Below are 16,237 nucleotides of genomic sequence, written 5' to 3'. Positions count from 1 at the left end.
GCTGGGATTACAGGCATGAGCCAAGGCTGGAGTGCAGTGGTACGATCACTGCCCACTGTGGCCTCAACCTCCCAGACTCAAGTGATTCTCCTGCCTCAGTCTCCTGAGTAGCTGGGACTACAAGCAAGTGCCAACACTCCTGGCTAATTTTCAACTTTTTCATAGAGATGGGATCTCCCTATGTTGCCCGGGTTTGTCTTGAACTCATGGCCTCAAGCAATCCTCCTATCTTGGCCTCCCAAAGTACAGGTGTGAGCCACTGTGCCGGACCTTTGTTGGCTATTAATTATCATTAATAGTCCTCAGCTGCCAGGATGGAGAGACAGAGAAAAGGCCTCCTAACTGGAGCTGGCCAGATGGATCCTGTGGGGCTGGGAAAAGTGGGAGCTCGGGAGTGGGGATGAAGGCCAAGGGTCCACCTTCTCAGGCAAGTCCCGGGCAGAGTCGGCCCTGATTATGGCTTGGGAGGGCATGCCACTTGAATCTTTCCTCCACGCTCCCCTTCTGTCTCACTTCCTCCCCACCCCGGCCCCACCCCTGGGTCTGGAGCACGGTTGCTCTTGCTCCAAAGCTGGGGGTGGCCTTGAGTTCAGCCTGGGGGTGGTCAGGTCTGGCTGGCTCTGTGGCTTCTGAGCTCTTATCCTGGATGCCTCATTCCTGCCCTGCACCTGGTGGCTCCCTCATATTCGGGATGGGGTTTAATCATCAACTCCCCAGGCCTTGGAAACTTCAGGGAAATTCCTGCCTGGTAATTTTAGTCCAACCTTTCTCCTCAAACCACATGGTTTCCTCGGAAGATCCTCCCTCGGCTCCTGGGGATGAACAAAGGACACGTGGACTTGTGTGTTGTACGTTCTTTATTTGGGAGCTGGGCTGCCTCAGGGGCCCGCCCCTCCAACCCTGTGTCCAATTGCTTTGCACCAGATCCAGCTGTCCAGGCCCTGGGAGGCTGGTGATGACCATGGTAGCCAGGGACCCAGCTGGAGCATGGAGGGGGATGGGAGGCTGCCAAGGTGGTGGGCTGAAGGCTGGGGTGTCCTCGGTGGGCCATCTCAGAGGCAGCCAGTACACGCGACGTTCACACACAGCTCACAGTCGTCATTAGCGATGGTTCCTGGGCAGGGAGAGAACCGGTCAGCTGAGCTGAACCTGAGTCCGCTGTGGCCAGGCAGCAGAAAAGCCCTGCTTGGGAGTGGGTGGCGTCTTCCACAGACTGGGAACAGGAACTGCTACAGGCAGCGTGAGAGCTTGGGTTCAAGTCCCAGCTGCTCTTTTTCCTAGCAGCGACTGGGCAAGTGGCTCACACTCTGTGCCTGAGATTTCTCGTCTGCTAAATGGACAGGGTCACCGCGAGGAGATAATGCAGGCCACGGGACCAGTAGGTCCCAGCACACAGTAGGCGCTCAGTGAGTGCTAGCTGGTTACTGCATTCTCCTGCCCAGCTCTGCACTGTCCCTCAGGTTTCAGCTTGGCTGAAACCCCTCTTGGAAGCCTTTCAGATCCCCATCCCACTGCAGATGCCAGCCAGCCCTCCTCCCTGCTCCGTGCAGCCATTGTCCATTGATGGGTCTGTCCCTGGCGTGGACTAAGGGGATGCCCGACTCTCAGCGTCCAAACCGGGGAGTCCTGGGAGCCAGTGGGGATGGGGCCTGAGTTTCTTGAATCTCCCCATCCTCAGCCTCTGGGTGCTTATGAGAAACAACCCACAGGAGGTTCCTGGGCGTGGAAGAAGACAGAACGAGGGTCTGCGGGGAGCAGGGCACTTACTCAAGGTCTTGAAGATGCTGGAAGCCTCCTGGGAGGTACAGATAGGCTGGAGGTCCAGGGGCAGAGCTGGATGGTGGCACACGGTGGGCAGCAGGCTCTGTACCCGCAGGCGGGGGCTGGGTGCCCACTGTGCCTCCAGGTCACTCAGCTTCTTAATGGATTCCAGCTGGACCCGGAAGCCTTGGTACTACAGAGAGGGGATGGGAGCAGATCAAGACCCGGGCCAGGGGCAGGGACTGCCGTGACACCCAGGGTTGCCCGCACCCCGCAGATCCTCTGGAGCCTTCCCCGTTTCCACGGGAAGTCGAGGGCCACACTGGAAAGAGCTGCTGATGGTGGGACGTGTGGGAAGAGGCAGCAAGGCTGTGGAGCACGGTGGTTTGAGGCATGGCCCTTAGAGACAGGCAAGCCCTGGTTCAAATCCCACCTCTGCCCCTGACCGGCTGCCTGTCTGTTCCCCACTCAGCCTCAGCTCTCTCATCTGACATCCCCTGGTACGAGGACACACTCGCCAACGAGGTACGCCTGCCTGAGCTGGCATGGCAGAGTCATGGCAGCCCCAAGAGGCCGGTCTCCGAGGCCAGAACTGTTGGGGAGGTCGAGTCTCCTGTACCCCTCTCTGGGACCTACTTTGTTCTTCCCAAGGAGCCCGTGTCTGGAGTCAGGGATGTGACACCCAGGGCCACAGACTTCTCTGTTATGCTGGGCGAGGCCAGCAGCATCTCCTGCGACGTGGCAGACAGGCCCTTTTGCAACAACCCCTGCTAGTCTCCCCTGCCCCCTAGAAGGGCACCTGAACCCCTGCAGTCTTCTCTCAGGCCTTTGCACATGCTGTGCTCTCGGCCCGGATCGGTCCCCCCATCCTTTGTGCCTGGCCACCTCCTGTTCATCTTGCAATGCAAGCTCAGGGGTTAGCTGCCAGGAAAACTGCTCTGGAGCCTGTCCCCCTCCACCCACATGTGGGTGAACATGGAGAGCTGTGGGAGCAGAACAGGGCATCTCCATCCCTTTCTGGGCTTCTCCCATGCAGGGGCCACATCCTGTTCCACACTCCGACCTCTGTGACCAGGATGGGCCTTGGAGGGGAGCTGTGCTGAACCAGGTTTGGTATTGTCATTGCCATCATCACTGCCATCAACGTCTGGCTGCTCCCGCCCCCAGCTGCCTTGGTCCCGGGGCTGTGACGGGTGTTGGGCTGAGCCCCGGGTCCCATGCCCCCGTTGTGCCTTCTGAATTCCCAGTACACCCTCTCCCGCCTGGTCTCCCGCCGTGGGGCCCTTCAGGCAGGGGGCACACTGACTGAGGGACTTACCTGGATGTAGACTGACTGTGTGCTCTGCAGCAGCAGGAGGACCATGGCCACCCCTGGCAGGAGCCCTGACACAGCCCTGCTGCCCATTGCGCTCCTATGCTCCCCCTCCCGCTGTCCACCGGCTCCCACCTGTGTCCCTGCCTAGCAGCTTCTTATAGCCAGGCTCCGGTGTCCTGGTCACTCATTAACTGGCCAGCTGGGGTGGGGTTGACAGCTGGCTGGCTTTCTGACAAGCCGGGCTGGTTCCCAGGAAGGAGGTTGGGGGTGAGGAGGGCAGGAGCCGAGAGCCTATGGGAACACAGTGCTTGAAGACCGAGCACCTGCTGTGTGCTGGGCTTCCCCTGGGGACCTTCGACCACACCATCGTTCATGCCTCAAGACACCTGTGTGGGTGTGATGATAGGGAGGCCATTTTATAGACAGGAAAAGTGAGGCTCAGGAGGGAAAGTGGCTTGCCCCAGGTCACGGAGCTACTTAATGGCAGAGCAGGGGCTACAGCCAGGTGTCCTTGCCCCAAGTCAGCCCATGGTCCTTTCTCTGAGGGAAGGATGCAACAGACAGGTTGGCCCAGGGCAAAGTGGGCAGACGTGGCCGACCTCAGGGTTCTCAAGGCCCCATGCCCTCAAGACCCACATCTCTCCCATTCCCTCTCCTCAGTCCTGTTTACCACAGCCTTCGAACCAGTCCTTGCTCCGGGTTTTAAGCCCGCCTCTGCCTGCCATCTCTGGCCCATGCCTGGGTGCTCCCAGGCCATGTTTGACCCATCTCACATGTCTGTGCCTTTCAGAAGCCAACAGCCTAATCCAGCATGGGGGAGAAAGCAGTGGTGCTGGAGGCAGATTGACCCAAGTTCAAATCCTAGTTCTACTGCAGCTGTGTGATTTAGGATAAGTCACATCGGTTCTGATGGAACCTTAGTTTTCTCTTCCATCCAATGGGCATGATACAGCCTCTTGCATAAGGTTGCTGCGAGTGAGGGCCCCGGCCCACCTGAGCTCGCCCTTATCTCCCGGGTATCACATCTATAGTGGCCCCTGAATCTTACAGTTGTCTTCTAGGCAATACATAACCTACTGCCCTGGTGGTTGAAGGTTGGGTCACAGAGAAGAGGGCAAAGTCTCTAAGGGTGATATCACCACTGCCATACCAGGCAGCTATAAACAGTGCTGGTGCCAGGGCTCAGCTCTGCCAGGCGCAGGCTCTGGCATGTGGTAGGCTCCCGTAACGTGGAGCCTAAACATTGGATTGAAGCCCTGATAGCTCAGCTTGGCATTTAAGATGCCACTCCCTAAAGTGGCTAAATCTGATGTCATTATGCTTCCCCACACCAGCCCTGTTCGCACAGACCTAATCCCATCTCACGTCTTTGCCTACTTATTCCCTGTGCCTGAAATGCCCATCTTCCTTTTTCTTATCTCAAACTGAAATGAAGAAGGTCAAGTGAACTTCAGAGTTTCTTATGTATTGCTTTGAATCAAGACTTCAGCCTTTGCTCTTTAGAGTAAATAGAAATTAAGGGACTCTTAAATGCTTTCTCATCTGTAAAATGAAAACAACCATCTGGTAACAATAGCTCTCATTTCCTGAGTACTGTGTCCTAGGCACAAAACTATGTTATGACCATAATCCCACTGAATCCTAAAGGATGGGCATAATGGTGGTTTGCATTTTACAGAGGCATAACCTGAGGCCCAACAAGGCACCCTATTTGCTGTCACTGTGAGACCACAAGGGTGAGTGGATTTTCTACCTGGAATTCGTGCACTTGCTCAGACTGTGGTGTTATAGAAAAATGAACCAAGGACTTAGAGATAAGGAGAGCTGGGTTCAAACCCTGTTGCCGGCACTTTCCAGCTGTGTGATCTTTGGTACGTTACTAAGCTTCTCTGAGACTCCATTTCTTCATCAGTAAAGCAGAGAAAATATAATAATAATTTTTAAAAAGACTTTAGGAGAGAGATCCAAGATGGCTGATCACTAGCAGCTCGGGATTGTAGCTCCCGGTGAAAGCACAAAGAACGAGAGGACGCCACACCTACACAGGAATTCTTGTTGCTCACGCACCAGGAGATTCCCAGCTGAGGAGCCCCACGGGTCGCCAGCGCGACTCTTGTGACCGGCGAGGCGGTTTTGCCGGCGCCTCGGAGCGTCGGTTCTCGGTGCAGAGTCAGAAAAGCACCATCAATCTTAATGCCGCTGATTTAGTCGGTGCAGTGGGTTGCTCAGATTTCGGCGCTGAGAATCAGTAAGTTGGACGTCCACTCGGAAACCCAATTACAAAGACGGTAATTATAAAGACCACAGATGGATAAATCTACAATGAAGGGAAGAAAACCGCCAAAAAAGGCTGAGAATACCCAAGATCAGAATGCCTCTCCCTCAGCAGGGGATCCCAGTTCCTCATCAGCAACGAAACAAGGCTTGATGGAGAACAAGTGTGTTCCAATTACAGACGCAGGCTTCAAAATGTGGATAATAAGAAACTTCTGTGAATTAAAAGAACTTGTTCAAACCCAATCTAAAGAAACTAAGCACTTTGAAAAAAGGTTTGACGAGATGTTAACAAGAATACACAATTTAGAGAGGAATATAAGTGAATTGATGGAGCTGAAAAACACAATACGAGAACTTCGTGAAGTATGCACGAGTTTTAACAGCCGAGTTGATCAAGCAGAAGAAAGGACATCAGAGGTCGAAGACCAACTCAATGAAATAAAACAAGAAGACAAGATTAGAGAAAAAAGGATAAAAAAGAATGAGCAAAGTCTCCAAGAAATATGGGACTATGTGAAAAGACCTAATCTACGCTTGATAGGTGTACCTGAATGTGACGAAGAGAATGAATCCAAGCTGGAAAATACGCTTCAGGATATTATTCAGGAAAATTTTCCCAACCAAGTAAGGCAGGATAATATTCAACTCCAGGTAATACGGAGAACACCACAAAGATATTCCTCAAGAAGAGCAACTCCAAGGCACATAATCGTCAGATTCACCAGGGTTGAAATGAAGGAGAAAATACTAAGGGCAGCCAGAGAGAAAGGTCAGGTTACCCACAAAGGGAAGCCTATCAGACTTACAGCAGATCTCTCAGCAGAAACCCTACAAGCCAGAAGAGAGTGGGGACCAATATTCACATCCTTAAAGAAAAGAACTTTCAACCAAGAATTTCACATCCAGCCAAACTAAGCTTCATAAGTGAAGGAAAAGTAAAGTTTTTTGTGAACAAGCAAGCACTCAGAGATTTCATCACCACCAGGCCTGCTTTACAAGAGCTTCTGAAAGAACCACTACACATAGAAAGGAACAAACAGTATCAGCCTTTCTAAAAAATACCAAAAAGAGCATCAATATAATGAAGAATTTATATCAACTAATGGGCAAAATAGCCAGCTAATATTAAATGGCAGTATTAAACTCACATATATCATTTTAATTCTAAATTTAAATTGACTAAATCCCCCAATCCAAAGACAGACAGGCAATTTGAATAAAAAACTGAAACCCATCAGTATGCTGCATCCAGACCCACCCATCTCACATTCAAGGATACACAAAGACTCAAAACAAGGAATGGAGAAAGATTTACCAACCAGAGAGCTAAAATATATAAATAAAAAGCAGAAGTTACAATTTTTGCCTCTGATAAAATAGTCGTTAAAGCAACAAAGATCAAAAGAAGCAAAGAAGGACATTATATAATGATAAAAGGATCAATGCAACAACAAGAAGAGCTAAAGATCCTAAATATATACGCACCCAATACAGGAATACCCAGACGTACAAGACTTATAAAGAGACTTAGACTCCCACACAATAATAGTGGGAGACTTCAACATTAATATTAGACAGATCAAGGAGACAGAAAATTAACAATGATATCCAAGACTTGAACTCAGATCTGGAACAAGTAAACGTAATTAACATTTATATAACTCTCCACTTTAAATACACAAAATATACACTCTTATCAGTATCACATCATATCAACTTAGAAGTTTAAACGAAATGTTGATTGGCTCTTTGTTTGTTATTCTCTTCCCTCATTTTCCTTTATGTCTCCATTATTAAGCACAATTATAGGCATACCCAAATTTAGACTGCATTCTAGCCCGGGCAATAAAGCAATACCCCCATTCTCTCTCCCTCTTCCTCTTTCTCTTTCTTCCTCTTCTTTATTCTTTTTCTTATTATAAAAAAAAAAAAAAAATCTAATCTCCTTTCCTTCGGCCCCACCTTTCCTCCCCATTCTCTCTTCTTATCTCTAAAAAAAAAAAAAAAAAAAAAGACTTCATAGTGGTTTTTGTAAGGAAAAATGGAACAATCCCTGTTTCAGGAGAGCCTGTGACTCTCCCTGAAACTACCATTTCCCCAGCATGTGCTTGGCCTAAGGGGGGTTTCCCTGACTCTCGGTATAGAACCCCCATGACAAGCCCTGTCTCTGAATCTATAGTGGGACCAGTTCTGCTATGTGACTTGCCCAGGCTGAACTCAGTGCTGTGCCATTCTGTCCAGACGTTGGTCTGACCAACCATATGGCCTTGGACAAGCGACGACCTCTGTAATCTCAGTTTCTCATTTGTGAAAATAATGTGGCCAGTCTCCAGTGTTTGAGGTTGTCATGAGGTTGCTTGATATCTAAATCCATGGTCTTTCCATGAGAGGAAGCTCATCCCCTTTGCCCCCCATATCACTGAGACACACTTGTAGGATTTGAGGGTCCCTTGGCCATGTCTCTTTCCTTCCTCACCCTGTGGCTCCTCCAGCCAGGGCCTATCATGTGTCAGTCTTCCCTGGGAACCAGATATGACTTCCTCATCTGCCTAACATGACTCAAGTTTATTTGTCAAACCCACCTCCTCCTAATCTCTTTCTCAATAACCCACCATCCATCACAACCAACTTGGCCACAGACGCAAATCCTCGCTGCTGTACCCGGCCAGCCCATGTGCATTGACGTGGTATTATCAGGGCACTTCCTTCTTTGTGGATGTGGGAAGTGATGTCACAGGGGCCTGGACTTCACCCTGTGTGGAAGCCTCAAACACAGATGCGGGGTGGGTGACAGTTTGCCCTTGTGCATTTGGGCACCTCCCCTCTCTACCTTGGCCTCTCTGCTCAGTGCTCACTGCTGCGGTGCCCAGAGCCCAGGACTCTCCCTGCCCCAAACTGCTCATTTTCCCAGAGCCTTCATCATAGCCGACCACTCCCTTTCTTGGAGTAAAGTACTTTCACCATTGGGCTCCTGGGACACTCTCTCCACATTTTCTGCCTCCATAGTCTCAGTTTCCTTCCTTGGTTTTTCTTTCTTTTCTTGACCTATAGGTGTAAGAGGGCCCAGGGGCCACCAAGGCTGTCTTTGGACCTCTTTCTTCCTGTCTGTAATCACTCCCTTGGTGATCTGTCCCATCTCCAGGATTTTAATGCCATCCACACCCTGTTTACTCCCTAGCTTGCCCTTTCTTCTAAGTTTCAAACCCATCTACCTACTAGCCTCCTCAGCTCCTCTCATACCAGTTGATAGGATTACCATTCACCCAGTTGCTCAAGTCAAAAATCTGGGAGTCATCTTTGATGCCTCTTTTTCATTTGCCAAATTCAATTCACTAGCAAATCCAGTTGGCTCTACCTTCAAAATATTTCTAGATTCCAATCATATCTCATCATCTCCACTGCTGTTATCAAGGTTCAAGCTATCATCACTAGTTGAATAAATTATTGCAATAGCCTTGTATCAGGCAGGGTTCTTCAGATAAGCAGAATACACACACCCACCACCGCCTCACACACCCACATCCACACAGAAACAGAACGAACACACACACACACACACGCCCTATATAGAGATATACATTTCCTATTAGAAAGTCTACAGATTATGTTAATCACATTGAAAAAAATTCTACTTCAGAGAGCTTCTCCATCACTCCTAGTTCTTTTAACTTGCTTTCTCGTAGTACCTGTCATATATATGCATCTAATCTTCTGCATCTTTCTCTCCACTAGAATGTAAGTTCTATCAGAGTAAAGAATTTGTTTTGTTCTCCTGAAACAGTGCCTGGCACATCTACCCTACTGGATAGATCTGTCTATGTATCATCTACCTAGATTTGTTTTAAAGAACTGGCTCACATGATTGTTGAACTGGTAGGTCTGAAATCTGTAGGGAAGTTTAGCAGGCTGGAAATTCAGCTTAGATTTGATACTGCAGGCTTGACTCTGAAATCTGCAGGGCAGGCCAGCAGGTGACAAACTTAGGGTTCCTGTGCTGCAGTCGTTGAGGCAAAAATGTCTTCTTTAGGAAACTGAAGAATTCCTTTACTTTTTTTTTTTGAGGTGGAGTCTTGCTCTGTCACCCAGGCTGGAGTGCCGTGGCATGATCTCAGTTCACTGTAACCTCCGCCTCCCGTGTTCAAGCGATTCTCCTACCTCAGCCTCCTGAGTAGCTGGGATTACAGGAGCCCGCCACCACACCCAGCCAATTTTTGTATTTTAGTAGAGATGGGGTTTCACCATGCTGGCCAGGCTGACCTCAGGTCATCTGCCCTCCTCAGCCTTCCAAAGTCTTTATTCTTAAGGCATTCAGATGATTGGATAGGAAGCCCACCTACTCTTACGAAGGGTCATCTGCTTAATAAAAGTCTACTGATTATGATGTTTATCACATAGAAGTTATTTTCACAGCAACATCTAGACTGGTGTTTTATAACAGCTGGGCATCATGGCCTGGCCAAAGTGACACATGCAATTAACCATCACAAGCATCCATGCAGATCTCTCTGCACCTGCTCAGGCCTTTCTCCACGGAGCAGCCGGAGAAATCCTATTAAATTCGGAGTCAGATCATCGAGTCTCTCCCCTGCTTACACCTACCAGTGGTTTTTCACTTCACTCAGAGGAAAATTCTAAGGCTTCTGCCTACAAGGACCCTTTGGCATCCCATCTTTATCTTTGACTTCAACTCCAAAAACTCTGCCCCTCACTCTCTGAGTTCCAGCCAGGCTAGCTTCCTTGAGGTCTCCCAAACACACCAAGATTATTTACCTTCAGGTGTTTGCTATTCACCCCTCTCTTCATTCAGGTCTCTGCTCAAATGCCAATTCCTCAGAGATCTTTCTTGATCCTCCTCCCTCGAGGGTTTCCCCATCACTCCTAATTTTCCTACCTTCTTTCTCATAGCACCGGTCATATATATATATCTTATTTCTTGCATCTTTCTATTAGAGTAAGGAATTTGCCTGTTTCATTCTCCCAGAACTATACCTGGTACATAATTGGTGCTTAACAAATACTTGATGAATTTAATAAATGGATATGATTCAAATATCGATGCCACCAAGCACTGGACGTTTAGCCTCGGGCAATTTCCTGTTTCTCTGAGCCTTAATCACCTCACCTAGTATCTTGTTGGCATGTGGTGGGTGTTCAAAAATGTATGTTATTATTGTTTTCATAGTTGTGGAATCACTTGTTTACTGAGAAACAGAATGCTTTTTGCGTTTTGTGTGCACAGAAGCCCCTAGGGCATTCAATCATTTAATAAAAAATAATTTACTAATAGCCTATTATGTGCTAGCACAGGATACAGCACTTAACAGAACAGACAAGACCACTGCTACAGAGCAGTGTGGTGGATACGGAGGCGGGAATAGAGATGGGGAGAAGGGCTTGGATTCTAGCGATTCTCTGAAGTCAGACGCCTCAGGATTTTGTGTGTTTGGATGGAAAGGGTGAAGGAAAACAGCAGTCCAGGACAACTCAAAGGTTGCCCCAAGCCAATTGGTGATGCCATTTACTGCGATGAGAAACGGGAATGAACACGTCAGGTGAGCGTATCAAGAGCTGGGTCTTGACACATTAAGTCTGAGATGCCTGTTTGACATGTGAGTAAAGAAGTGGGTCACAGATAGAGATATTGAGGTCATCAAGGGTAGCTGGTGTGTAGAGACCTGAAACTGGATTGAGAGAGTGACAGGGTGGAGAGGAGAGGTCCCAAGGCTGAGCTCCAGGGTACTGTAACACCTGGAGGTGAGGTTGAGAAGGAGGAACCAGTGGAGTGGATAGTGAGGAAGGAAGACTTGATGGAGAACAAAGAGACTTGCGTCTTAGAAGCCATTGAAGAAAGGGCTTCAGGAGCAAGAACGTGCTTGCTTGGTCAAATGTGGTTAGCTCTAGTAAAATGAAGACAGGGAATTGTCCTTGGATTTGGCAACACGGAAGCCACTGTTGACCCTGACAAGACCAATTCCAATAGTGGTGAGGATGAAAGCCTGATCAGAAGGGGTTCAGGAAAGGATAGGTCGATGGAAAGTGGAGTCGATGCTCTTAACTTCAAATCAAAGCATAAAACAGGGAGATAAAAATTTAAAGAAGGATCAACACATGAAGAGTTGCTCTGGAAGACTGTAGGGAGCATTGTATAAACCAAGGTGTGATCGATTTTCTAGAAGCCCTCCCGACGAATTTGGTTTTTCTCTGGAGAGGTGGGTGATCTAATAAGTAGTTCTATTTTTGCTATGGCCACCAGGAAACTCAGAACCAAATTTTGCTCCCACATTAGTGACTATACCAAATCTCATTCAATCCGTGTCTTCCCCTTTGACTCACTTTCCCAGTCTACCCATGTTGTGCTGATCTTGTTACATGCTCATGTGCGCGGACACGAGCGCGCACTCGTGCGTACCTGTCCGGTTTGTGTCTACGAATTCTTCCCAGGTGCAGCACCTTTCCCGCCTGGGGTTAACAGGTATTAACACAAATGTGAATCAGGGCTGCCCCCTGGTGACGGCCGAGAAGACTGCAGGCCGGGAATGAGTCCTCGTCCATTTCCCTGAGGCACCACCTTGAGAGTTAACCGGGTGAGCAGACACCTCTGCGCTCTGCTCTGAGGGGTAACGGAGAGCCTCCCTGTCCCCGTGTCTGCGCCTGGGGGTCCTACCAGCATGACCGTGAGAGTCTCCATCAGCGATGCGCCTCTGGGGTGCGGGGAGGGGTGGTGTGCGGGGTCGTTACCGAAAAGCTCCTGCTGATGCCCGAGTCCGGGGGTCTGCAGAGAGGAGATGCGGAGGTGAGCAGTGGGGCTGAGGGGAGCAGCGGAAGAAGTTCAGGCCACAGGTGGGACCTGCACTGAAGTCGGGTCTGCGGGCAGCCAAGGGCCGAAAGAGAACTACGAGGCCCCCAGAGGCCGGCTCTGACCGAGTGTTCTGTGAGGAGGAGAAGTGCATGGCTCTGCCCCCGCTTCCTCGTCCAGGGTCACACGGCAGGTGTGAAAGGCGCGCGCGCGCGCGTGTGTGTGTGGTGGGGTGGGGGTTGTATCTGTGTGTGAGCATGTGCATACATGCCCAAGCACTTGTGAGAACGTGCATGGGAACATGTGTACCCAGGTGTCCGCGTGTGTCCACATGTGAGAGTGATTGTGTATACGAGTGTGGACTTGTGTGTACAGGAGCGTCTTGTGTGTCCCGCGTGTGTGAGGATGGTGTGTTGGTGTGTGGGAGCATGTGTATATGGGATGCTTTCTGTGTCTGTGTATGTGTCAGTATGTGAGAGTGTGGGCATGTGTGTGTGAGCCTGTGTCAGCACGTGTGTGAGGAGATGTGTGTGTGTGAGTGTATGAGAGCGTGTGCGAGTGGTTTTTGCTGTCTCTGTGTGTGTGTCTGTGAGCATGCAGATGTGAGGGTGTGTGGTGTGTGGGTGGGCTGGGAGGGAGGTCACATGTGCTGGGCAGTAAAGAAGGGCCGATGGGGGCAGGGATCCCGTCTGATGCAGGCGGCCCTGTGGTCTGGCAGAGGAGGTGGTGAGGAGTGGTCCCTGTGTGCTGAGGTGGGGGCTGTCTGGGAGAGGTGGGCCTGCCTGCAGCTGCCTGGACACTGGGAATTCACGGAGGACCCGGAGGGCGCCCAGCCCACGCTGTCTGCACCAGCAGGCTCGCCCTTCCTCGTCTCCCTGTCTTGCCCAGCAGCTGGCTGGTCGCTGCGGCGTTGGAGTCAGGCACAGTGGAGGTCCCACGAGTGTGGGGTCTTGAACAAGTTGTTCGCCTCTCTGAGTGTCCATGGCCTCCACTGTGATATGTGAATGACACCTCTGCCTTGAAATGGGGCAGTGAGGAGGGCGGAAAGAAGGCACAGCAGGGCCAGCAAGGGTTTGCTGGGAGTCTGTGGGCGCAAGGCTGCAAAAGTGTGAACACCTGGGTTCCTCACACAGTCCCGGGAGGCATGGAACCTCCCCCTTTTACAGCGAGAACTCTGGGGCACAGGGAGGGCTACGAACCTGTTTCCGAGGGGCAGGCTGCCCTGGCTGGCACTAGCACTACACAACAGGCCTGTGTGGGGGTCAGCAGATACAAAGCTCTCCTCACTTTTGAGATCCTCCAGAGGTGTCCCCTCGTCCCCTCCAGCCTTGGAATGTCCCTTTCAGGGGTTAAAGAAAACAACTGAGTGTTCATTTCCCATGAACACTACCCCACGGAAGGCCCTGGATTCCTGGAATTCTGATCTCAAAGCAATGGTACAGATGGTAGTCTGGGAGACCAGTTCACTCCCTGCAGGAATAGCCATGACCTGAGGGCATGTAACACTGTTGGGTGCCATTTTCCATTCAGCCATCAAATGTTTATTGGGCTCCTAGTCCTCGTAGGGCACCAGGGCTCAGAAATGGATACATAAATCTCTGCCTGCAAAGGGTCTGTGGTTGAGGAGGACAGACGAGGACTGTGCCACGTGGCAGATGCACAGATAAGGACAGTGCCAACGGGACACATGAGGAAGCCCGGGAGGTGGTGGGAATCCAGAAGGGGCACCCTCTCCAGCCAGGATGTGGGGGAGCTGTTAGGCAGACTCCTCCAGCCCTTTGCTGACATCTCCTGCCTGGGCCGCCTCCCTCTACCCTCTGCAAACATCCTGTTTCCAGGATGCGCGCCCAGACCACAGCCTGTCCTACTTTCCCTTTCTAGGGAATTCCTACAGTCTTGGGCCCCCACTGTGGAACCGAACATCTGCTGTCTTTATTGCTTCTGTTTTTGGTACTTCTGTTTTTGGTGCAAGAGACCCACCTCCACAGTTACACTGCATCCTCTATAGGGCACAGCCTCAATTTTATATTCCTCAGGGACCTCCCATTCCTCCGGGACCCCAGTGCCTGAGTGGCCCTCCCCCAGATCCGGAGCCGCTGCATCTCTGTTGATGCTCAAGTCTGGGGGGTTCTTTGTTTGCAGCACCGGAGCTGAGCTGCAGAGGAGATCCTAACTGCTGAGTCAGGGGCCCCGATTTGCCAAGCAGGATTGAGTTTCATTAAGTGGGGATGAAATACAAATCCCCCACCGCATTCATGGGATTGATGTCCAAAGCGCAGCTGCCATTTGTGTTTTCAAATTTGCAGTTGGGGATCATTGTGAAACTTGATTGCTCTGTCTTGGGGACTTCTTAAAGTCCAACTCCACAATAAAGCCAATCAGACGGAACCATCAAATGTCAAATAGGAGCTAATGAACCATTCACAGGCTTGGGAAAGAAATCAGGCAATCTCTTATTTCAGGATTATCCCTTCCAAATATTGAATCTGAACTGTAAGCAGAATTTTCTATAATTGCATCCCCCTCCTCGTGGGTGTGGGGATCATTGGCATTCACTTCATGTCTCTGCTTTCTGGAGAGAGGCTTGACAAGCCGACCCGTGGCTTTCCAGAGGCTCACATTCCTGGGGGCATCGTTCTGAGAGGGAGGCAGGGCAGAGGTTGCCGGGATTCCTTCTCCCCATGGGCTGGGTGTGCCAAGAGCTGCTGGCAGCCTCCCCAGGAGCGGGGAGAGGGGAGTCTGAAGCTGAGGAGGGGGATCCCATCACATATGTCCCACCGGGTACTTGGGTGTGGCCTCAGGAGGAGAGGTGGAGTCCAGAGAGAGTGTAATGTGTCTAGTCTCTCTCTCTCTCTGCTGCATTAAAACAACAAGCATCTTTGCAGCAACTTAGTGCAGACTAATGTGCTATCGTTTGGTGCCTCTTTGACACATCTGGCAGGTGGTTCGGGTTATGATGAAGGGTTTGCCATCACTTCCGCCTGGGGCAGTGCTGTGATGCAGAAAAATCTTACTCTGATCCTCATTCCTTTAGGAACTTAGGGTAGCACCAGGGCGGGTCACTCCCTGCAGTAGAGATGACTGATTGACCATCAGAGTTGATCTCCCCTTTCTAAAAGGTCTTCCAGACTAAATGGTCGTGGCTGGAGAGCAGCCGCCTGGCTGGGGACTTGAAGCTAGGCTTGGTCACATGACTGGTTGTCATCTGCAGAGTGCCACTTGTAGCTCAAGGCTCTTAAGAGGCCATGTGCCTCCTCCATCTTGGTTTTCCCATTTTAAGGAGTGGTTTCCTGTGATGATAACGCTCCCCAGGTAGCAGGGACCAGGGTTCCTGAATCAACGTATTTGGGCTGGAGACCAGGGTAGATAGAGCGCATTGAATGGGTCGGCATCTCCCTCCTCCTTGTGTCTCTGTCTATCGTCGTGTGGCCTTGGAGCCCTTCCCATAAAGCTGGAGTACATTGGCCAGAGCACTGGTATTGGGACTCCATTACGATAAAATGAGGCAGAAGTGATGGCGTGTCAGTTCCAAGGTCAAGTCACAGCAAATCCTGCATGTTTGTCTGTTTGCTGCATCTCTGCCATCTCCACATGAGCATTCCTGACTGTTCTGCTGGAGATGGGAGGACGCAGGATGGAGCCAAGTCATTCCAGTCGTGCGGCTCAGATCAGCCTTCAGCCGGCAACCACGGCGTGGGAGTGGGTGCAGGGAGACGAGCAGAGCTACCTAACCAAGCCCTATCTGACCCCAGATGGCTGAGCAATAAATGCTATTGCTGTGTGCCACTGAAACTTAATGGTTGTTTGTTACATGGCATTAGGACAATAGATGACTGATAGAGCGGTTTACCAACCAGGAAAGAATCCTTGCCTCAAACTGCTATGTGTGAGCTATTTCCGTTGTGATCGAATGACTGTATATTTCGGAGTGGATCTGTAATAGCAGTTTCTTACCCCATTCACCTGCCCCACCACTACTCCCTCAGTGCTTCAGGATTCAGGGGCCACAAAAATCTGGCCCCTGAATGACATCTGGCTCCATCTGGCATGTCTCTCCCCTTTTCTTTCTACATCCTAGTTGCATTGGA

The 16,237-nt window shown here is 50.5% G+C and overlaps 1 protein-coding gene across 1 annotated transcript; it reads right to left on the bottom strand.

Annotated features, from left to right (window-relative positions):
- Positions 1–847: 847 nt before the first annotated feature.
- Positions 848–3,202, bottom strand: GUCA2B (guanylate cyclase activator 2B). Its single transcript, XM_003936988.4, has 3 exons — positions 3,080–3,202; positions 1,768–1,954; positions 848–1,114 (listed from the first exon to the last, which is right to left on the bottom strand). The coding sequence occupies exons 1-3, from the start codon at positions 3,164–3,166 to the stop codon at positions 1,053–1,055; spliced, it is 336 nt and encodes a 111-aa protein (XP_003937037.1). The 5' UTR covers positions 3,167–3,202; the 3' UTR covers positions 848–1,052.
- Positions 3,203–16,237: the final 13,035 nt, after the last annotated feature.

The sequence above is a fragment of the Saimiri boliviensis genome, chromosome 11 (genome assembly GCF_048565385.1).
Source record: "Saimiri boliviensis isolate mSaiBol1 chromosome 11, mSaiBol1.pri, whole genome shotgun sequence".
In the NCBI taxonomy this organism is placed as follows: domain Eukaryota; kingdom Metazoa; phylum Chordata; class Mammalia; order Primates; family Cebidae; genus Saimiri; species Saimiri boliviensis.
Note: the sequence above shows the minus strand (reverse complement) of the source record. Positions and strands in the feature narration are given on the sequence as shown.

Coding starts and splice junctions, on each gene's coding strand:
- GUCA2B (XM_003936988.4), bottom strand. CDS start 3,166: ATGGGCAGCAGGGCTGTGTCAGGGCTCCTGCCAGGGGTGGCCATGGTC. Junction 1,955..3,079: donor CACAGTCAGTCTACATCCAG/GTAAGTCCCTCA, acceptor CCCTCTCTGTAG/TACCAAGGCTTCCGGGTCCA. Junction 1,115..1,767: donor CAGCATCTTCAAGACCTTGA/GTAAGTGCCCTG, acceptor CTCCCTGCCCAG/GAACCATCGCTAATGACGAC.